The sequence below is a fragment of the Alosa sapidissima genome, chromosome 3, assembly GCF_018492685.1.
Source record: "Alosa sapidissima isolate fAloSap1 chromosome 3, fAloSap1.pri, whole genome shotgun sequence".
Classification (NCBI taxonomy): Eukaryota; Metazoa; Chordata; class Actinopteri; order Clupeiformes; family Clupeidae; genus Alosa; species Alosa sapidissima.
Window position 1 is genome coordinate 12,605,612 of NC_055959.1, and position 16,512 is coordinate 12,622,123.

Sequence of the window (16,512 nt, forward strand, 5' to 3'; positions counted from 1 at the left end):
ATTGAAAAAGTAGTCTTTAATCAATTAACCACCTTCCTAACATCAAATGGGTATTTTGATTACTTTCAGTCTGGTTTTCGGGCAAATCACAGCACTGAAACAGCTCTCATTAAAGTTTCCAATGACATACGCCTCAACACAGATTCAGGTAAAACATCAGTCCTAGTGCTACTGGACCTTAGTGCAGCATTTGACACTGTTGATCACAATATTTTACTACACAGACTAGAACACTGGGTTGGATTTACAGGCATAGTTATCAGCTGGCTAAAATCATATCTACAAGAAAGGAGCTTCTTTGTTGCCATCGGAAACTGTACCTCAACACCAACGTCCTTGACCTGTGGTGTTCCCCAGGAGTCGATCTTGGGGCCACTATTATTCAACCTCTATATGCTCCCACTTGGACAAATCATTCAAAATAATTTGATTTCATATCATAGCTATGCAGATGACACACAAATTTACTTAGCTCTATCACCAAACAACTATGGTCCTCTTGAATCTATGTGTCAGTGTATAGAACAAATCAACACCTGGATGTCTCAAAATTTTCTTCAGCTGAACAAAGAAAAAACTGAAGTAATTATATTTGGTAAAAATGAGGAAAGACTTAGGGTTGCCACTCTCCTTGACACAAAAGGGTTGAAGGCAAAGGATACTGTTAAAAACCTTGGTGTATTAATTGACAGTGATCTAAATTTCAACAGCCACATGAAAGCGATAACTAAATCAGCTTTTTACCACCTCAAAAATATTGTCAAACTCAGAGGGCTGATGTCAAAACATGACTTAGAAAAACTCATTCATGCATTTATCTCCAGCAGGGTTGATTACTGCAAAGGACTGTTCACAGGCCTTCCTAAAAAGACTATTAAACAGCTTCAGGTGATACAAAATGCAGCAGCTAGGACTCTAACAAAAACTAAAAGAACTGACCACATTACTCCAATTCTCCTTGCACTGGCTTCCAGTAAGTCACAGAATTGACTTTAAAGCACTATTGCTTGTTTATAAATCAGTAAATGGAGCAGGACCTAAATACTTGTCAGACATGCTTCAGCAGTACACACCTTCTCGTCCTCTCAGGTCCCAGGTGAAAAACCTGCTAGTAAAACCTACAGTTAGAACTAAACATGGTGAAGCAGCTTTTAGCTGCTATGCGGCTCAGCTGTGGAACCAACTTTCGGATGACATTAAAAAGGCCCCAACTGTAGCCAGTTTTAAATCTAGACTTAAGACCAAACTGTTCTCAGACGCTTTCTGCTAACTGTGCCGAGTTACAAATTCTGAATCTGCCTCAATAATTATTCTACTTTGTCTTTTATTACTTTTTTTTACTACTTTTGCCTTTGTTTTTGCTTACTAATTATTCTTTATTTTTAAATGATTTTACCTTGTGTTTTATGTTTTCTTTTTATTATGATCTTTACCTTTTAACTATTCTTTGACTATATTGCCCTTCTATGCTTTTATTTGTTATTATCGTTTGGTTTTGTTTATGTAAAGCACATTGAATGACCTCTGTGTATGAAATGTGCTATATAAATAAACTTGACTTGACTTGACTTGACATCACCTTTCCAGTTTTGTGACGTAGATTAGGCCTAACGTGGTGAGGTGTTCTCTCAATACACAAAGTGTTCACAACAAAACGTCTTCTGCAGTGTTACTCAAGTGCATGCATTTTAGTGTAGCTCTTTGTTAATAAGTGATGGCGAATGCTTCAGGAAGTTTTAACGGGGGACCTCCAGACCTTGGGGTATGTCACCATTATGAGAATGGAAACTTGAAAAATGTGAAATTGTCTCTATTCCTACTGATCCTAAACGTCTAGATTCCTAGGATAAAAATATTGGATAGGTTCAACTGCTCTGACCAAATGTAATAGGCATGAATCTACAGCCTTTGTAAAGTAATAGTAATTTCACACAATGAGAAAGATGACTGCTTCTTTTTTTTCCTAGGAGGTTGTGCATCGACATTTTAACGGGACTCTAGATGTGGACATCTGTACTATCTGTGTCCTATGTTTCACCTGGTGGTTTTCTGCTGAGTAAGTCATCTGTACAATGATAGCCAGTCCTTGAAATCACTCATTTATCTGTCACTATCAGTGACCAAAAGTGTTATGTGTGTTAAGCTTATTCTTTTTATTTCAGGGAATTGCAGATGATCAGAAGAGCTTTCATTGTTGAACTATGTCGGCCTATGTTGAACTATGACTTTTTTTATTGCTTCTTGTAATGTTTGCAAATTTGAGGGAAGAACATCTTCAAATGCTTTAGACCTACCAAAATCTTGTACACATATCTCAATTCTACATTCTGCATGTGCACATGCCCAAATGTCCAGTATGTGTGTGTCAAATAATCTATGATTTTTATGATCTGGCTCTAGTTCACTGAAGAGGACTTGAACTGGGTCATGGAGAAGATCATTAGATATGTATCTTTCCTCGCGCTGGACATCCTGACACCTGCCCTGATGGTGTGCAGGGAGATGGAGAATAAAGCCACCCAGAGAGAGTCTGCTGCTCTCTGCCTCCCTGTAGTGCTGGTGCAGGCTGCAGCTGGCAGTGGGGACGTCCTCAAAGATGCTCAAGATGCAGGAGAAGCAGGAACCAATGTCAGGCGCAGGCTTATCGTCAACAATGTGGAGAGCCCCATGCCTGGAGCCCCATGCCTGATGTTGACAATCTTGCTGACCTGAGCAGATTTTTCTCCCAATTGCTCAGACAGTCATGGACATACTGCTCTGGTGGACAGAGGAGTCACTGGAGTCAGTGGACGCCTCTAGCATCAGTGACAGCACCTGCAGCATCAGCACCATTAGCAGCAGAACCAGCAGCTGCAGCAGTATAAGCAGTGATACAAGCTCCAATGAGGTAAATTCTTAGGTCATTCACCTTTGAGAAATAAAAGTAAACATGGTGGTGTAGGTCTGGCTGTTTCTTAGTTAGCTACAGTATGTGTGCCAGTGAGTCAGTCTTGACAATTGTAGATTATTGCTTGATACATTTCTCCTTACAAAAGGCTCTGGACATGTGTGTTCAGTAGTGCTCATTCTATTTACAGTAGTTGGGTAGACATACGGCATAGAAAACACTTTTGCCTGGCACAATAAATAGGAAGGTCTTTTTGTCTTGAATTATGAACTGAAATGAACTTGTGTCATGTGTTTCGATAACTGTATAGTAATAAAGAATTGTGTCCCCGTTGTTCATCTTTCAGGACTCTGCAGATGTGAAGTCCACAAAAGGTGGGACTAAGCAGAGGAGAAAAAGGAGTTTTACGATCCACTGGAGAGTAGGGCTGGGACAACGCGTCGACGCCATCGATGACGTCGACACAAAAAATACGTAGACGCAAAATATGAGTGTCGATTCGTCAAGCATAACATGTGCTGCTAAATATTTTTAATTTTACACCTTCAGTATTTTCCATACGTTGACTAATCTGTGGCTGGGCACCACTAAATCAAAACCGGCCACCACACATTGATGTTCTATGTTGTAGGCCTACTATTTAAACTAGAAAATGTAATTTCGAGGAAATTACCAGTGCATGAAAATATAAACCTACTGTATATTAACATAAAATGCAAAACAAACTTTTATTTGATAACAGTTGGCAGAAGTCATAGTTGATAACAACTGACAGTTGAAATGGCTGAACAGTTAAATAGTTGAGTAGTTTAAATAGTTAAATTATTTATTAGTGAATTATTGTAGTGAGGACATTTATTCTGAAACAGTTGTGGGCAGAGGAAATAGTTGAACAGGATCTGTAGAGCCAGATTGTATGTTTAAAGCCTGAGAGTATATAGCTTAAAAGTTAAATGTAGATAGTGTAATGGATGTTGATAGACAGAAAGTTGAATGGATGTTGATAGGCAGATTGTTTAATGGATGTTGATGGGATAGTTTAATGGGTAGATGAGTGAATGGTTTGAAGAGGATGAATGGATAGAAAGTTGGATGGAATATGCCTTATATCCTTGTAGAATGGAGATACACAGAGAGAGTTGGCCTAATTGAGCAGAAAGCAGTTGATACAGGTGCAATCAGTTTAACTGGCCCTTTGATGAGTCCTAATAGTGAGCAGCTGGAAGTTGATACAGGTGCAAATCAAGTTAATTAGTCCATTATGATGTCATAGTCCCCATACAAAGTCTATGGGGAAAAATAAGCTTGTTTTTTATTAATATCTTTGCACTTGTATAGTCTTTTATTTTGAAATCTTAAGAGCAATAAACATATATTGCAATGTTAAAGAATTCATGTTTTTTCATTCAGATATGTAAATAAACATGTATAAGTTGCTATTAGTGAATTAATTGGGAGATAATCGATAATCGAATCGAAATCGAATCGGACTGAAAAAATTAATCGTTAGATTAATCGATGCATCGAAAAAATAATCGCTAGATTAATCGTTTTAAAAATAATCGTTTATCCCAGCCCTACTGGAGAGTTAAAGTAAGTACACATGTCACATTGTTTGTTTAAATTGACATACTGCATTATTGAGGGGTCTGTGCAGCTGCATGTTCATGATAAAACCATATTGTTTCCATCTCTTCCATCTATAGGGATCAGTAGCTCCCGCACCAGGTAAGAATAGTACAATATTATTCAGTATGATTGTTGATTAAGATTTAAACTTGTGTATTTCATATGATGTGCTCTGTATTAGAGTGATGGAGGAACCTTCTGTTGCCACAGAGAAGACCAGAAGACCTGCTGCAAAGGTCAAGAGTGACCTCTTGTGGCAGGAGTAGGAGTTGTGCAAGAGTGATCTCTTGTGGCAGGAGTAGGAGTTGTGCATCATGATGACAAATGGCATGCAGCTGGGAGGAGCAGTGGGGCTTTTTTTGCAGGGAAACCTGAAATACAGGGATGGTGAGACTGCATCCCTGCCTCTCATCTTAAAATTAAAAATGAAGCTCTGCTAATTACAGTGCATGAAAATGCACTGTACTGTTCTTCCTAGGCTTCTTCTTCTTATTACAGTGCATGAAAATGCACTGTACTGTTCTTCCTAGGCTTCTTCTTCTTATTACAGTGCATGAAAATGCACTGTACTGTTCTTCTTAGGCTTCTTCTTCTCTTCTTCTTCTTCTTCTTCTTCTTCTAACGCAGTTAATGCAGCTTAAACCGTTTAACGTAGAAACTTCATTCAAACTATGTTGCGTAGGTCTTACTTAGGACATGGGGGCTTTGTATTTTTCATCTTTGTAACTTTTATACTTTTTAAACTATTAATTATTAACTTTTATAAAATCCCCATAGACTTAACATTAGGCTGATGACATCACAATGGACTAATAAACTTGATTTGCACCTGTATCAACTTCCAGCTGCTCATCTAGGCCCCATCAAAGAATCAGTTCAACTGATTGCACCTGTATCAACTGCTTTCTGTTGAACTAGGCCAACTCTCTCTGTGTCTCTCCATTCTACAAGGATATAAGGCACATTTCATCCAACTTTCTATCCATTCATCCTCTTCAAACCATTCACTCATCCACCCATTAAACTATCCATCAACATCCATTAAACAATCTGCCTATCAACGTCCATTCAACTTTCTGTCTATCAACATCCATTACACTATCTACATTTTTTTAAACTATATACTCTGTCTCAGGCTTTAAGCATACAATATGGCTCTATTAAGACTGCCGTTAAGCAATTAGAATCCTAGGCCAGGTGGCCAGGCTATATTAAACCTCATCTACCTAGTTCAGTCATTCCAATTATATTAAACCTCATCTACCTAGTTCAGTCATTTGAACTATATTAAACCTCATCATGTTGGTTGCCAATTAGCACATCATCTGTTTTAACAATATATTTCACACCATATGTTTTGCATTTTCATGCACTGGTAATTCCCTGGAATTGCGTTTTCTAGTTATTTTTCTTCTTCTAACGCAGTTACAGTTTTTCTCAGTCGCTTTGGTGCTATTCTCACATCACTATTAATATTTGCACAGCAGTTAGTGTATTTCTCTAAACAATTAGTGCAAACGGCAAAACCTAGTGGATGACCTGCAAAAGCACGTCACTTGCTCAAAATGGATAGTCCATTCCTCAAAAGCACGTATTCATGTCAATGAAACTGTCAGTGTCATCAAAATGAGAAGTCTTGACACCATCGTTTATGAACAAGATAGTCAAATGGCTTTGTCATATTTTCATTATGACATTTCTCTCAGTGTTTTCCAATGCAAAAAAAGGTCAGAACTCAGTTACACTACCTGAACATGCTCAAGACAGCACTATACAGTACTTGTACAGCCATTTGAAAACTACAAAGTTACACATTGCTGTAGTTAGGGGAGTAAGTGAGTACAAGACACTGAATACGTACATTTTTACTGTATGCTCTTTGCAATTCTACAGCATTGTGACAGAATTTGATAACTAGTTCAACAATTTTGTATGTAATGACTCAAGCAATGAAATGAAGACTATTAGTTTTATAGGGAACGACTATTCATATAAGTATAGTTCATTTTGACTGACATGACATAAGCAAATGATAATGTTAAAAAACAGCAGAGAATTGTATGAAAGCAACTGATACATGTCCAAAAGTATTTGCAATTTGTTCAGAGGAAGGAGAATTTGCTACTATGATGTGCACAAATGACTAAATGTTGTGGAGGTTGAACTAATAGTTATGAGAATTTTCATTCTGATCTGCAAAAAGCACCAAAGCGACTGAGAAAAACTGTAATGCAGCTTCAACCGTTTAACGTAGAAACTTCATTCAAACTATGTTGCGTGGGTCTTACTTAGGACATGGGGGCTTTGTATTTGTCATCTTTGTAACTTTTATACTTTTTAAACTATTAATTATTAACTTTTATAAAATCCCCATAGACTTAACATTAGGCTGATGACATCACAATGGACTAATTAACTTGATTTGCACCTGTATCAACTTCCAGCTGCTCATCTAGGCCCCATCAAAGAATCAGTTCAACTGATTGCACCTGTATCAACTGCTTTCTGCTGAACTAGGCCAACTCTCTCTGTGTCTCTCCATTCTACAAGGATATAAGGCACATTTCATCCAACTTTCTATCCATTCATCCTCTTCAAACATTCACTCATCCACCTCCTTCATTAAACTATCCATCAACATCCATTAAACAATCTTTATCCAATCCGTTCAATTTCAGTAATTGTAATTGCGTTACTTGATTTACAAAAATACTTCGTTACATGCTCGTTACCACTAAAAGTAGTGGAATTACAGTAAAGGCTCTGGCATGGTCCTGCGTCACATTTGCGCGTGTCCAAGACAGTATCTTCACGAAGTTTAGCGTTTGCAGCCATCTTGAATTTAGTCACGATAAGTCGAGCGATGAGTAAGAATGAACAGGTATGATAAGGGATCAGATTCCAAAAATAATTCAGTGGAAATGCATGGATTCTGGTTTCTTCCAGTAGCAGCAACTAGAATCCATGCATTTCCACTTTTTTGGAATCTGATCCCTTATCATACAGTACCTGTTCATTCTTACTCGTTGCTCGACTTATCGTGACTAAATTCAAGATGGCTGCAAACGCTAAACTTCATGAAGATACTGTCTGTATAAATCGTCTTGTAAGTAAACTACCAGTGCTTTTTCAAAGTTCTCAATGTCTCGTTTTAAATGTCAGGGCCCTCGGAAGTCTACCAATGAAGTGTGGAGATACATTGAGCCTCGTAAATGGGTGTAAAACAGTGATTTATTTGCATGGCTAGCCCGATGCCGAAGCACCACTATTGAAAAAGCTGTTGGTAGCATCGGCTAACTAGCGCCAGATTTTGGAGTGCAGGGGACAAGCCGAGATGGGCTATGAGACATACGTTCACACTCGGTATCATGTTTCAATACACTTTAGGTCAATATCACACCGGAATTCTCCTTTAAGGTTAGCGCCTGCGCACTACGGATTAACTGTGATACTCTGCCCCACCAACTGGGGGCGGTACGTCGAGCCTGAAAGTAGGACACAACCACCAAAGAAGCCTGAAACGCCTGAAGAAAAGAAGAACTTGGGATGTGCGAGCACTGAACGAAGGAAGAGCTGATGAAGGAAAAAGCACCACGAGTACGTTCGCCTGTCTGCTGGGAAGTTTGATAAGCTGGCCCATCGCATCGCTCCATTTATCATCCACCAGAACACACACAGCACACCTGTTGGTATAGCTGAGAGACTAGCTTAGCCTACTTGCTTATTAGGCTACTTAGCCTGTAGCTAAGTGACTCGGTGCTGCGAGGGCAGCAATATTGGTGCGATACAAAGTAAAGACATTTTTCTGAACACATGCAGCAGTGTCATGATAAGAAAGAGTTGTGCGTACAGATGTCCTCAATTAAATTTGTATTGAGTCTTCACACCTGCCTCATACCAAAAAGTATGAACCAAAAACCTGTAAATATGACGTGTCAATAAAAGTTTTGAAGTAACTAATTGTGTTCATAATGTATAATGTCTCACTGTGATAATGGGTGTATTTAGAGCGAGAGGTAGCCTAGGTTATTCCTTCAATTATTATTATGATAACGCATTATCCGGTGTTGACTGGCGAGTTTCGAGATTGAGTTCAGCATTGTTCAGGAGTAGGCTAGGTGATAATGATTGCACCTGGGAGAGGTAGGCTACATTCCCTTTATTATTATAATCACTATTGATAACGCATTATATATGGAACAGGCGAGAATGCATCTCGATCAGCAAGTGTTACTGGGTTTCGCCTGAGCGTTGTAGATAGATACCTTTATATGGCTCTGGGTTTTGTGATTTGATTTCAGCATACGCTCATTTTTAAAAGATGCATTTAATCCGAAGTCATGTCAGCTCTCTATTCAGGGAGTAGGGCTGTCACTTTTTATTCGAACATGACGTGACGTGAAATATCCGTAGTCGAACTATAATTAAACTATTCGGTTTTTAGTGCTGTGTAGCGCATTTCTACAGTCTATGATTAGTTTTATTTTTATTGTTTGCCATCTCATTCAGTGCTATATGATCCAGGGCTCATGACCAAATCAAGCCAATATAATAGCCAGTAGCCACAATGAGCCCATGCAGCCACAGAACGGCCAGCAGACAGATAATTCTTTGGAGTGGGTAAGACTGTCTTTAGTGGCAGGCTAGCACATACCGTTGACTTGCGCTAGCCTAGCACCTGCGAACTCTGCAATTAGAAGGACTGGATGAAACGTGCTGAAAACGGTCTCCACTGATAAATATCACACTTGCTTACTTGGAAATAAGGTCTTATGTCCAAAATCCTGAACCACCCCTTTAAGTGTTGATCTTCTATGTGGTCCACCTACTGGAGGGGAGTGTTTACAGCAGTTCCGTTTCACACATGCGCAGTCTACGCGTCACTTTGACGCGCGGTCTTAAATTTCGGTCAAAGACGCGACGCATGCTGTAAAAATGACGCAATTCTCGTCACGCACTCACCAGTGACGCGTGCGCGGGACGCAGACGCGGGACTGTACCATAGGCTTTAGAAGTGGTTGTCCGATATCTGGAAGCTGGATTTGCTCATAATTTGGTACCCTCTCACTTTGAAAATATCCCCTATTGCAGTATATGTCATAATTAATTTTGGCGATTACCGCAGCTGTAATTTTGACAGCCCTAATCTCTATCTATGTGACAAAAAAAATGCTAGCCTATGCCTGCCTAATGGTGTGTTATAATAGGCCTAATTAATAGCTAGTAGGCTTATAAGGCTGTGTCATAATAATTAATAACATATTTATTATATTCATAATTAGCCTACATCAATACTACCTCGTTAGCCTACGTGATTTTTATTTCAATGAATTTATATTACAGTTTCATATTTTTAACATGATTTTTTTGTTTGTTTTGGATTTGGTTGTGTTGCGCCAGGTTGAGTTACACAGAAATGAGTTTCGCCTCTTATTTGCTCGCTCTGCAGCTGTAGGAGCACTGGATCTTGCTGGAAGACCTTGAATGACTTTATTTCCCGCTGCATCGCCGGTATGTATTGCGCCAGTGCTAGTTCCAGCTCAGCATCCGCAGCATTCAGACCGGCCATTACGATGATAACGGAAACAGTTATCTGTTCTGCGCACGTTGCACACGACGCACTGGCACAGGCACAACTTCTCTTTAGGCTACTGTATTTGTTAATTTAGGAGACGCTTTATCTCTATCAATAAAACTATTAAATGATGTTTAACTGTGAGTAGTTTTGTTTATGCTTCAGAAAATCATACCCTAACTGAAGATTGGTAACGTTTATGAAGGGGCAGAGAAAGCTATCCTAACCTAAAGAAATGTTTTCTGCAGATTCTCAAGTAGTAGCCTAACCAAAAGACCGTAAAGGGACATCCCTGTAGGCCTATTGTATACAGTATGTCTGTATGCAATGATGTATAATATCATTGCCCGTGGATGTTAATCTTAAAATGTAACTCATCTAATTTATCTTGTCAACTTGGATTGTTGATATTATGTTTATATTGTAATGAAGGCTATGTAAAGCGTGTCGTTGCTCTTGTACATGGAAATGCACTAGCCTATATAAAAAATAACGCTAACTTCACTTGAACTTGAGAGTTGAGTTTCGAGGCACACTGATGCGCACAAAGCCTGTAGCTGATTGTCATCAGAAGTAGCAGGCTATATGTAGCCTATACTGTCATCCGCCTTCACTGACTCTGGTTTCTTTGCGCTTATTGGAGTCGTTTTGAACTACATAGCTCTCTCTTTTTTGTTTTGAACAAAAACACATGTATCACACTTCACATTTCCGTATTGCGAATGGCATTGCATTGGTGTCAGGACAGAAAGAAAATAAATAAAAAATAATCATAAAAAAATGCCATCATGCTACGATAAAACGTTTATTGTAAGAATATTTCTTAATGTTTTTCATGTATTGCCTAATTGTTGGCAATGCAAGCCCAAGCAATGCACTGATAGGCTCTGAACAACGGGGGTTCCATGCGCGTCAGAACCGTTTTACAACCTCGACCGTGCATTCATTTCTGTTAATCGAACGCTGTCGTCCTTTATCCCTTACACTTACGTGAATGTGAGGTATGATATCACCTTTCCAGCTTTGTGACGTAGATTAGGCCTAACGTGGTGAGGTGTTCTCTCGATACACAAAGTGTTCACAACAAAACGTCTTCTGCAGTGTTACTCAAGTGCATGCATTTTAGCTCTTTGTTAATAAGTGATGGCGAATGCTTCAGGAAGTTTTAACGGGGGACCTCCAGACCTTGGGGTAGGTCACCATTATGAGAATGGAAACTTGAAAAATGTGAAATTGTCTCTATTCCTACTGATCATAAACGTCTAGATTCCTAGGATAAAAATATTGGATAGGTTCAACTGCTCTGACCAAATGTAATGGCCCTGAATCTACAGCCTTGGTAAAGTAATAGTAATTTCACACAATGAGACAATGATGACTGCTTCTTTTTTTCCTAGGAGGTTGTGCATCGACATTTTAACGGGACTCTAGATGTGGACATCTGTACTATCTGTGTCCTATGTTTCACCTGGTGGTTTTCTGCTGAGTAAGTCATCTGTACAATGATAGTCAGTCCTTGAAATCACTCATTTATCTGTCACTATCAGTGTCCAAAAGTGTTATGTGTGTTAAGCTTATTCTCTTTTTATTTCAGGGAATTGCAGATGATCAGAAGAGCTTTCATTGTTGAAGTATGTCGGTTTCTATGTTTGTCTTTTAATGTATGCTTTAAGTGACTTTTTTTATTGCTTCTTGTAATGTTTGCAAATTTGAGGGAAGAACATCTTCAAATGCTTTAGTTCTACCAAAATCTTGTACACATATCTCAATTCTACATTCTGCATGTGCACATGCCCAAATGTCCAGTATGTGTGTGTCAAATAATCTATGATTTTTATGATCTGGCTCTAGTTCACTGAAGAGGACTTGAACTGGGTCATGGAGAAGATCATTAGATATGTATCTTTCCTCGCGCTGGACATCCTGACACCTGCCCTGATGGTGTGCAGGGAGATGGAGAATAAAGCCACCCAGAGAGAGTCTGCTGCTCTCTGCCTCCCTGTAGTGCTGGTGCAGGCTGCAGCTGGCAGTGGGGACGTCCTCAAAGATGCCCAAGATGCAGGAGAAGCAGGAACCAATGTCAGGTGCAGGCTTATCGTCAACAATGTGGAGAGCCGCCCCATGCCTGATGTCGACAATCTTGCTGACCTGAGCAGATTTTTCTCCCAATTGCTCAGACAGTCAGAAGACAGACAAATCAGTGGCAAAGTGGGCAAATGTGTTGTCGACATCACAACCATGCTCCTGGAGACATTGGTGCCTGGGTATGCCCCTTGGATCAGAGGGTTTTATGGAGGATGCCAGGATGTCAGTGAGTTTCTCAGACGCCACAGGCATCTACCTGCCATGACAGCAACCTTCTCATCCCCGATAGAGACCACCTCAGAGATGCTCACTGACATGAGGAGGTGCATCTTGTACCAGCAAACCACCGGCAGCAGGACCCAGAGATACATTCAGTTTGAGGACTTCATCAGATTTATCTTCAAGCACTTCATCTCGGAGTCTATCAGAACGCTGCTGGAGAGATTGATGAATGCGCCGAATGGTGTGCAGCTATTTCATACCTCTGTGGCAGGGATGGAAGCGGCAGAGATGCCGCTCTTTCCACAGGTTTGCCAAAGTCCCCACAGCCCACAGCACAGCCTACACATCAGATTATTTCATCATGAGAAACTAATTCTGTTTATATTCATTACGAAAATTCATAAACCAAGCGATACAACACAGTTTTAAAAGATCTTCCACTTCCACTATATTCCACTGTCCATTTAATCTTAACTATTGCCACAGTTGTTTATGCCAGAGAGAGACACAGTCAGGAAGCAGCTCATCGGCGCCATCTCAAAAGATGTGACATCTTTTCTCTCTGAAGCTACAGACATGACATCCAGAAAGAGAGGTGTTATTTGGACTGTTTGTTGTCTTCATGATTATACAATCATGTTATTCTGTAAATCCATATGTTTGTTTTCAATGACATCAAAGAACATTACATTAAAATGAATAAATTGAATTAAAGTGATAGCTTTACAAAAAATACAAATATTAGTAATAGATTAAATAATAATAAAGAATAAATAATAATAATGAAATAAACACAATAATGCGCATTAGAATTAATTAGAGAAGTTAAACAGATGAGTCTTTGGAGATGCTTTTTGAAGATCCCAAAAGTATTGCGAGAACAAACAGCGATGTAGCTAACAGAGGAGTTACATGTGACTTCTTTAGTTGATTTGATTGAAAGACAAGACGTGCCTAGAGGTAAATTCTTGCCAATGTAGATTATTTTTCTGTAATTTAAATTTAAATATTAGCCAGTATGCATTGTAGTCTTGTTTGTGCTGTCTGTAATTTATGTTTTATACTGAATATCAGTTGGTTATGCTAACATTTGCGTTGTCTGCTCTTACAGCCTTATCACAGTCCATGCACACTGAAACAGAAGGGCAGAACATACACACTAACGGTGAGACTGAGACAGACAAAGACATGTCAGTCTCCTCTCCTCATCTGCCTGAGAACAGCGTCGAGTCTCAAGAGTCTGATGGACATACTGCTCTGGTGGACAGAGGAGTCACTGGAACAGTGGACGCCTCTAGCATCAGTGACAGCACCTGCAGCATCAGCACCATTAGCAGCAGAACCAGCAGCTGCAGCAGTATAAGCAGTGATACAAGCTCCAATGAGGTAAATTCGTAGGTCATTCACCTTTGAGAAATAAAAGTAAACCTGGTGGTGTACTGTAGGTCTGGCTGTTTCTTAGTTAGCTATGTGTGCCAGTGAGTCAGTCTTGACAATTGTAGATTATTGCTTGATACATTTCTCCTTAAGGTTCTGGACATGTGTGTTCAGTAGTGCTCATTCTATTTACAGTAGTTGGGTAGACATACGGCATAGAAAACACTTTTGCTTGGCACAATAAATAGGAAGGTCTTTTTGTCTTGAATTAAACTTGTGTCATGTGTAGTGATGGGGACGAGACCACCTATGCCAAGTCCGAGACAAGACCGAGTCTTTGAAGAGTCGAGACCGAGTCGAGACCGAGTCCGTTGGTTTTCAAATACAGTCGAATCCGAGTCAAGACCGAGTCTTTGAGGAAGCAAGTCCGAGTCAGGACCGAGTCCTTTAGGAGTCAAGACCGAGTCGAGACCAAGACCATAAAAACATGTCAGTTTTCATATTCATGATTTAATATCACCCCAATTAATAATCAACAGTTAGGCCCAGGCTTGGAATTTCACCATTTTAGGGGCAAGGCCACTTGGCCTTCAGTTGGGCATATTTGGTGGGGGGCACCAAGGCCAAAGTTAACTATACAGTAGTAGGCTATAAAAATAATCAAAGTTGTATTTAGCCTATTCACAGCAGTAGACCTGAATCACTGTATGAAACATTACAAAAACATGAAACATGACATATTACATAGAACTGTAAATCATCTGATCATCTAATATTTAGATGTCTAGGCTATATTTAATATTTATATTTATTTTATATTTGGCCTGTTATGGAATGATGTATTGAACAATTTAAGCACAGCTCAGCTTTAAGAAACTGATGCAACCTAGATGCATGCTTAGCATTTTTTGATCATTAAGACTCCTTTCACAAACTCTTACTCAGCTGTATATCCTCTGATTTTAATATTTACCTATATCTAGGCAATATTTGTAACATTTATTTTGTATTTGGCCTGTTATGAAATCATGAAGAACGATTTAAACACATTTTGAAACCTAAAGACCAAAGTTGGAGACATGAATGTAGACCTTGCTGCAGATTACATTTTTAATTTAACCGGAATACTTTGGAACGGCTTACTGTAGAGGGGACTGCTTTACACCTTTGTGTTCGGTAAGGTCTGCTGTTTATTCTGATATATGGTTTGTCATGTATTGAACGAAGGGTTCGTGAAGTATTCCACCAAGATGAATGGGTAGGGAGATGGGTGTAGCACCTTATGTAGACGTTATGATTAAATTTAATTATATTATTTACTTTTCTCACGAACCGTTCACCACAGCAATTAGCGGCTAACATTGTTTAAAAGCTGAGAAAAAGCTCTTTTCATGTGATGTGATACATGTGCCTGTGTGATGAGTAGGCTTAGCGATTGCGAGTATTTCAACTGAGAAGAATGGGTGAATTTGGACGCACTTTCTGTCTTGCCATGTGCTGTCATTTTCTCCACTGTGTAAGACTGAATCAGTTTGCGCTGTGATGCTAAGATTATTTTGACAGGTTATAGGCTAAATAAAAATCGCTATTAAACGGACGCAAAGCAGAATATTGAAAGAAGGGGGCACCAAGGCCAACAAGGGGCAAAGACGTGGCCGCCATGAAATTTCATTTTGATTTTTTTTTTTATATGAACATAAAAAAATGCGTTGGTCTCGAGGACTCGGTTTGAAATTTCGAGTCCTTCTCCTCCCACTGTGGTCTGAGACCGAGTCAAGACCGAGTCTTTGAAGGAACAAGTCCGAGTCAAGTCCGAGAAAGCAGAAATCGGTCTCGAGACCGGACTCGAGTCCGAGACCAGACTCGAGTACTACATCACTGGTCATGTGTTTCGATAACTGTATAGTAATAAAGAATTGTGTCCTTTCCCCGTTGTTCATCTTTCAGGACTCTGCAGATGTGAAGTCCACAAAAGGTGGGACTAAGCAGAGGAGAAAAAGGAGTTTTACGATCCACTGGAGAGTTAAAGTAAGTACACATGTCACATTGTTTGTTTAAATTGACATACTGCATTATTGAGGGGTCTGTGCAGCTGCATGTTCATGATAAAACCATATTGTTTCCATCTCTTCCATCTATAGAGATCAGTAGCTCCCGCACCAGGTAAGAAGAGTACAATATTATTCAGTATGATTGTTGATTAAGATTTGAACTTGTGTATTTCATATGATGTGCTCTGTATTACAGTGGTGGAGGAACCTTCTGTTGCCACAGAGAAGACCAGGAGGCCATCGTTAAAATCTCACTTAGCGTCTGCCTTCTCCAGACTCTGCTGCTGCTGCTGCAAAGGTCAAGAGTGACCTCTTGTGGCAGGGGTAGGAGTTGTGCAAGAGTGATCTCTTGTGGCAGGAGTAGGAGTTGTGCATCATGATGACAAATGGCATGCAGCTGGGAGGAGCAGTGGGGCTTTTTTTGGCAGGGAAACCTGAAATACAGGGATGGTGAGACTGCATCCCTGCCTCTCATCTTAAAATTAAAAATGAAGCTCTGCTAATTATCAGACTGATTTCCCTTTTTTGTTCTTGTGTGAGTGCAACCAGTCTGAAGTCATACATTGGATTTGGTTCTCAGCAGGGGTCTCCGTAGTCCTAGTGTAAATGTGATGGACCTAGTCTCTAACTATTTCTGTGTTTTCTGTAATGGGCAGGTCACTTCACTCTCCCAAACTATCTAAAAC

General features: G+C 39.6%; 1 protein-coding gene and 1 long non-coding RNA gene across 3 annotated transcripts; both read left to right on the top strand.

Annotated features, from left to right (window-relative positions):
- The first annotated feature begins 1,696 nt into the window (after nt 1-1,696).
- On the top strand, nt 1,697-2,220 carry LOC121704648. The gene is made up of 3 exons (XR_006030606.1): nt 1,697-1,762; nt 1,968-2,056; nt 2,163-2,220. It is a non-coding gene; the product is annotated as an uncharacterized LOC121704648 (long non-coding RNA).
- An 8,906-nt stretch (nt 2,221-11,126) lies between these two features.
- Nucleotides 11,127-16,335, top strand: LOC121706236. 2 transcript variants are annotated; one of them, XM_042087791.1, is made up of 10 exons: nt 11,127-11,282; nt 11,489-11,577; nt 11,686-11,722; nt 11,943-12,704; nt 12,885-12,993; nt 13,510-13,784; nt 15,723-15,803; nt 15,917-15,938; nt 16,023-16,148; nt 16,185-16,335. In XM_042087791.1, the coding sequence occupies exons 1-9, from the start codon at nt 11,235-11,237 to the stop codon at nt 16,133-16,135; spliced, it is 1,536 nt and encodes a 511-aa protein (XP_041943725.1). In that variant the 5' UTR covers nt 11,127-11,234; the 3' UTR covers nt 16,136-16,148; nt 16,185-16,335. The 2 variants fall into 2 exon arrangements, with proteins under 2 accessions (XP_041943725.1, XP_041943724.1); XM_042087790.1 differs by having other exon boundaries at nt 16,023-16,335.
- The last annotated feature ends 177 nt before the right edge of the window (nt 16,336-16,512 follow it).

Bases quoted from the DNA above. Each gene is read 5' to 3' on its own strand.
- LOC121706236 (XM_042087790.1), top strand. From the start codon at position 11,235: ATGGCGAATGCTTCAGGAAGTTTTAACGGGGGACCTCCAGACCTTGGG. The intron at 12,994-13,509 runs GTGTTATTTGGA...CTGCTCTTACAG, and splicing joins CATGACATCCAGAAAGAGAG to CCTTATCACAGTCCATGCAC. The intron at 15,939-16,022 runs GTAAGAAGAGTA...TCTGTATTACAG, and splicing joins ATCAGTAGCTCCCGCACCAG to TGGTGGAGGAACCTTCTGTT.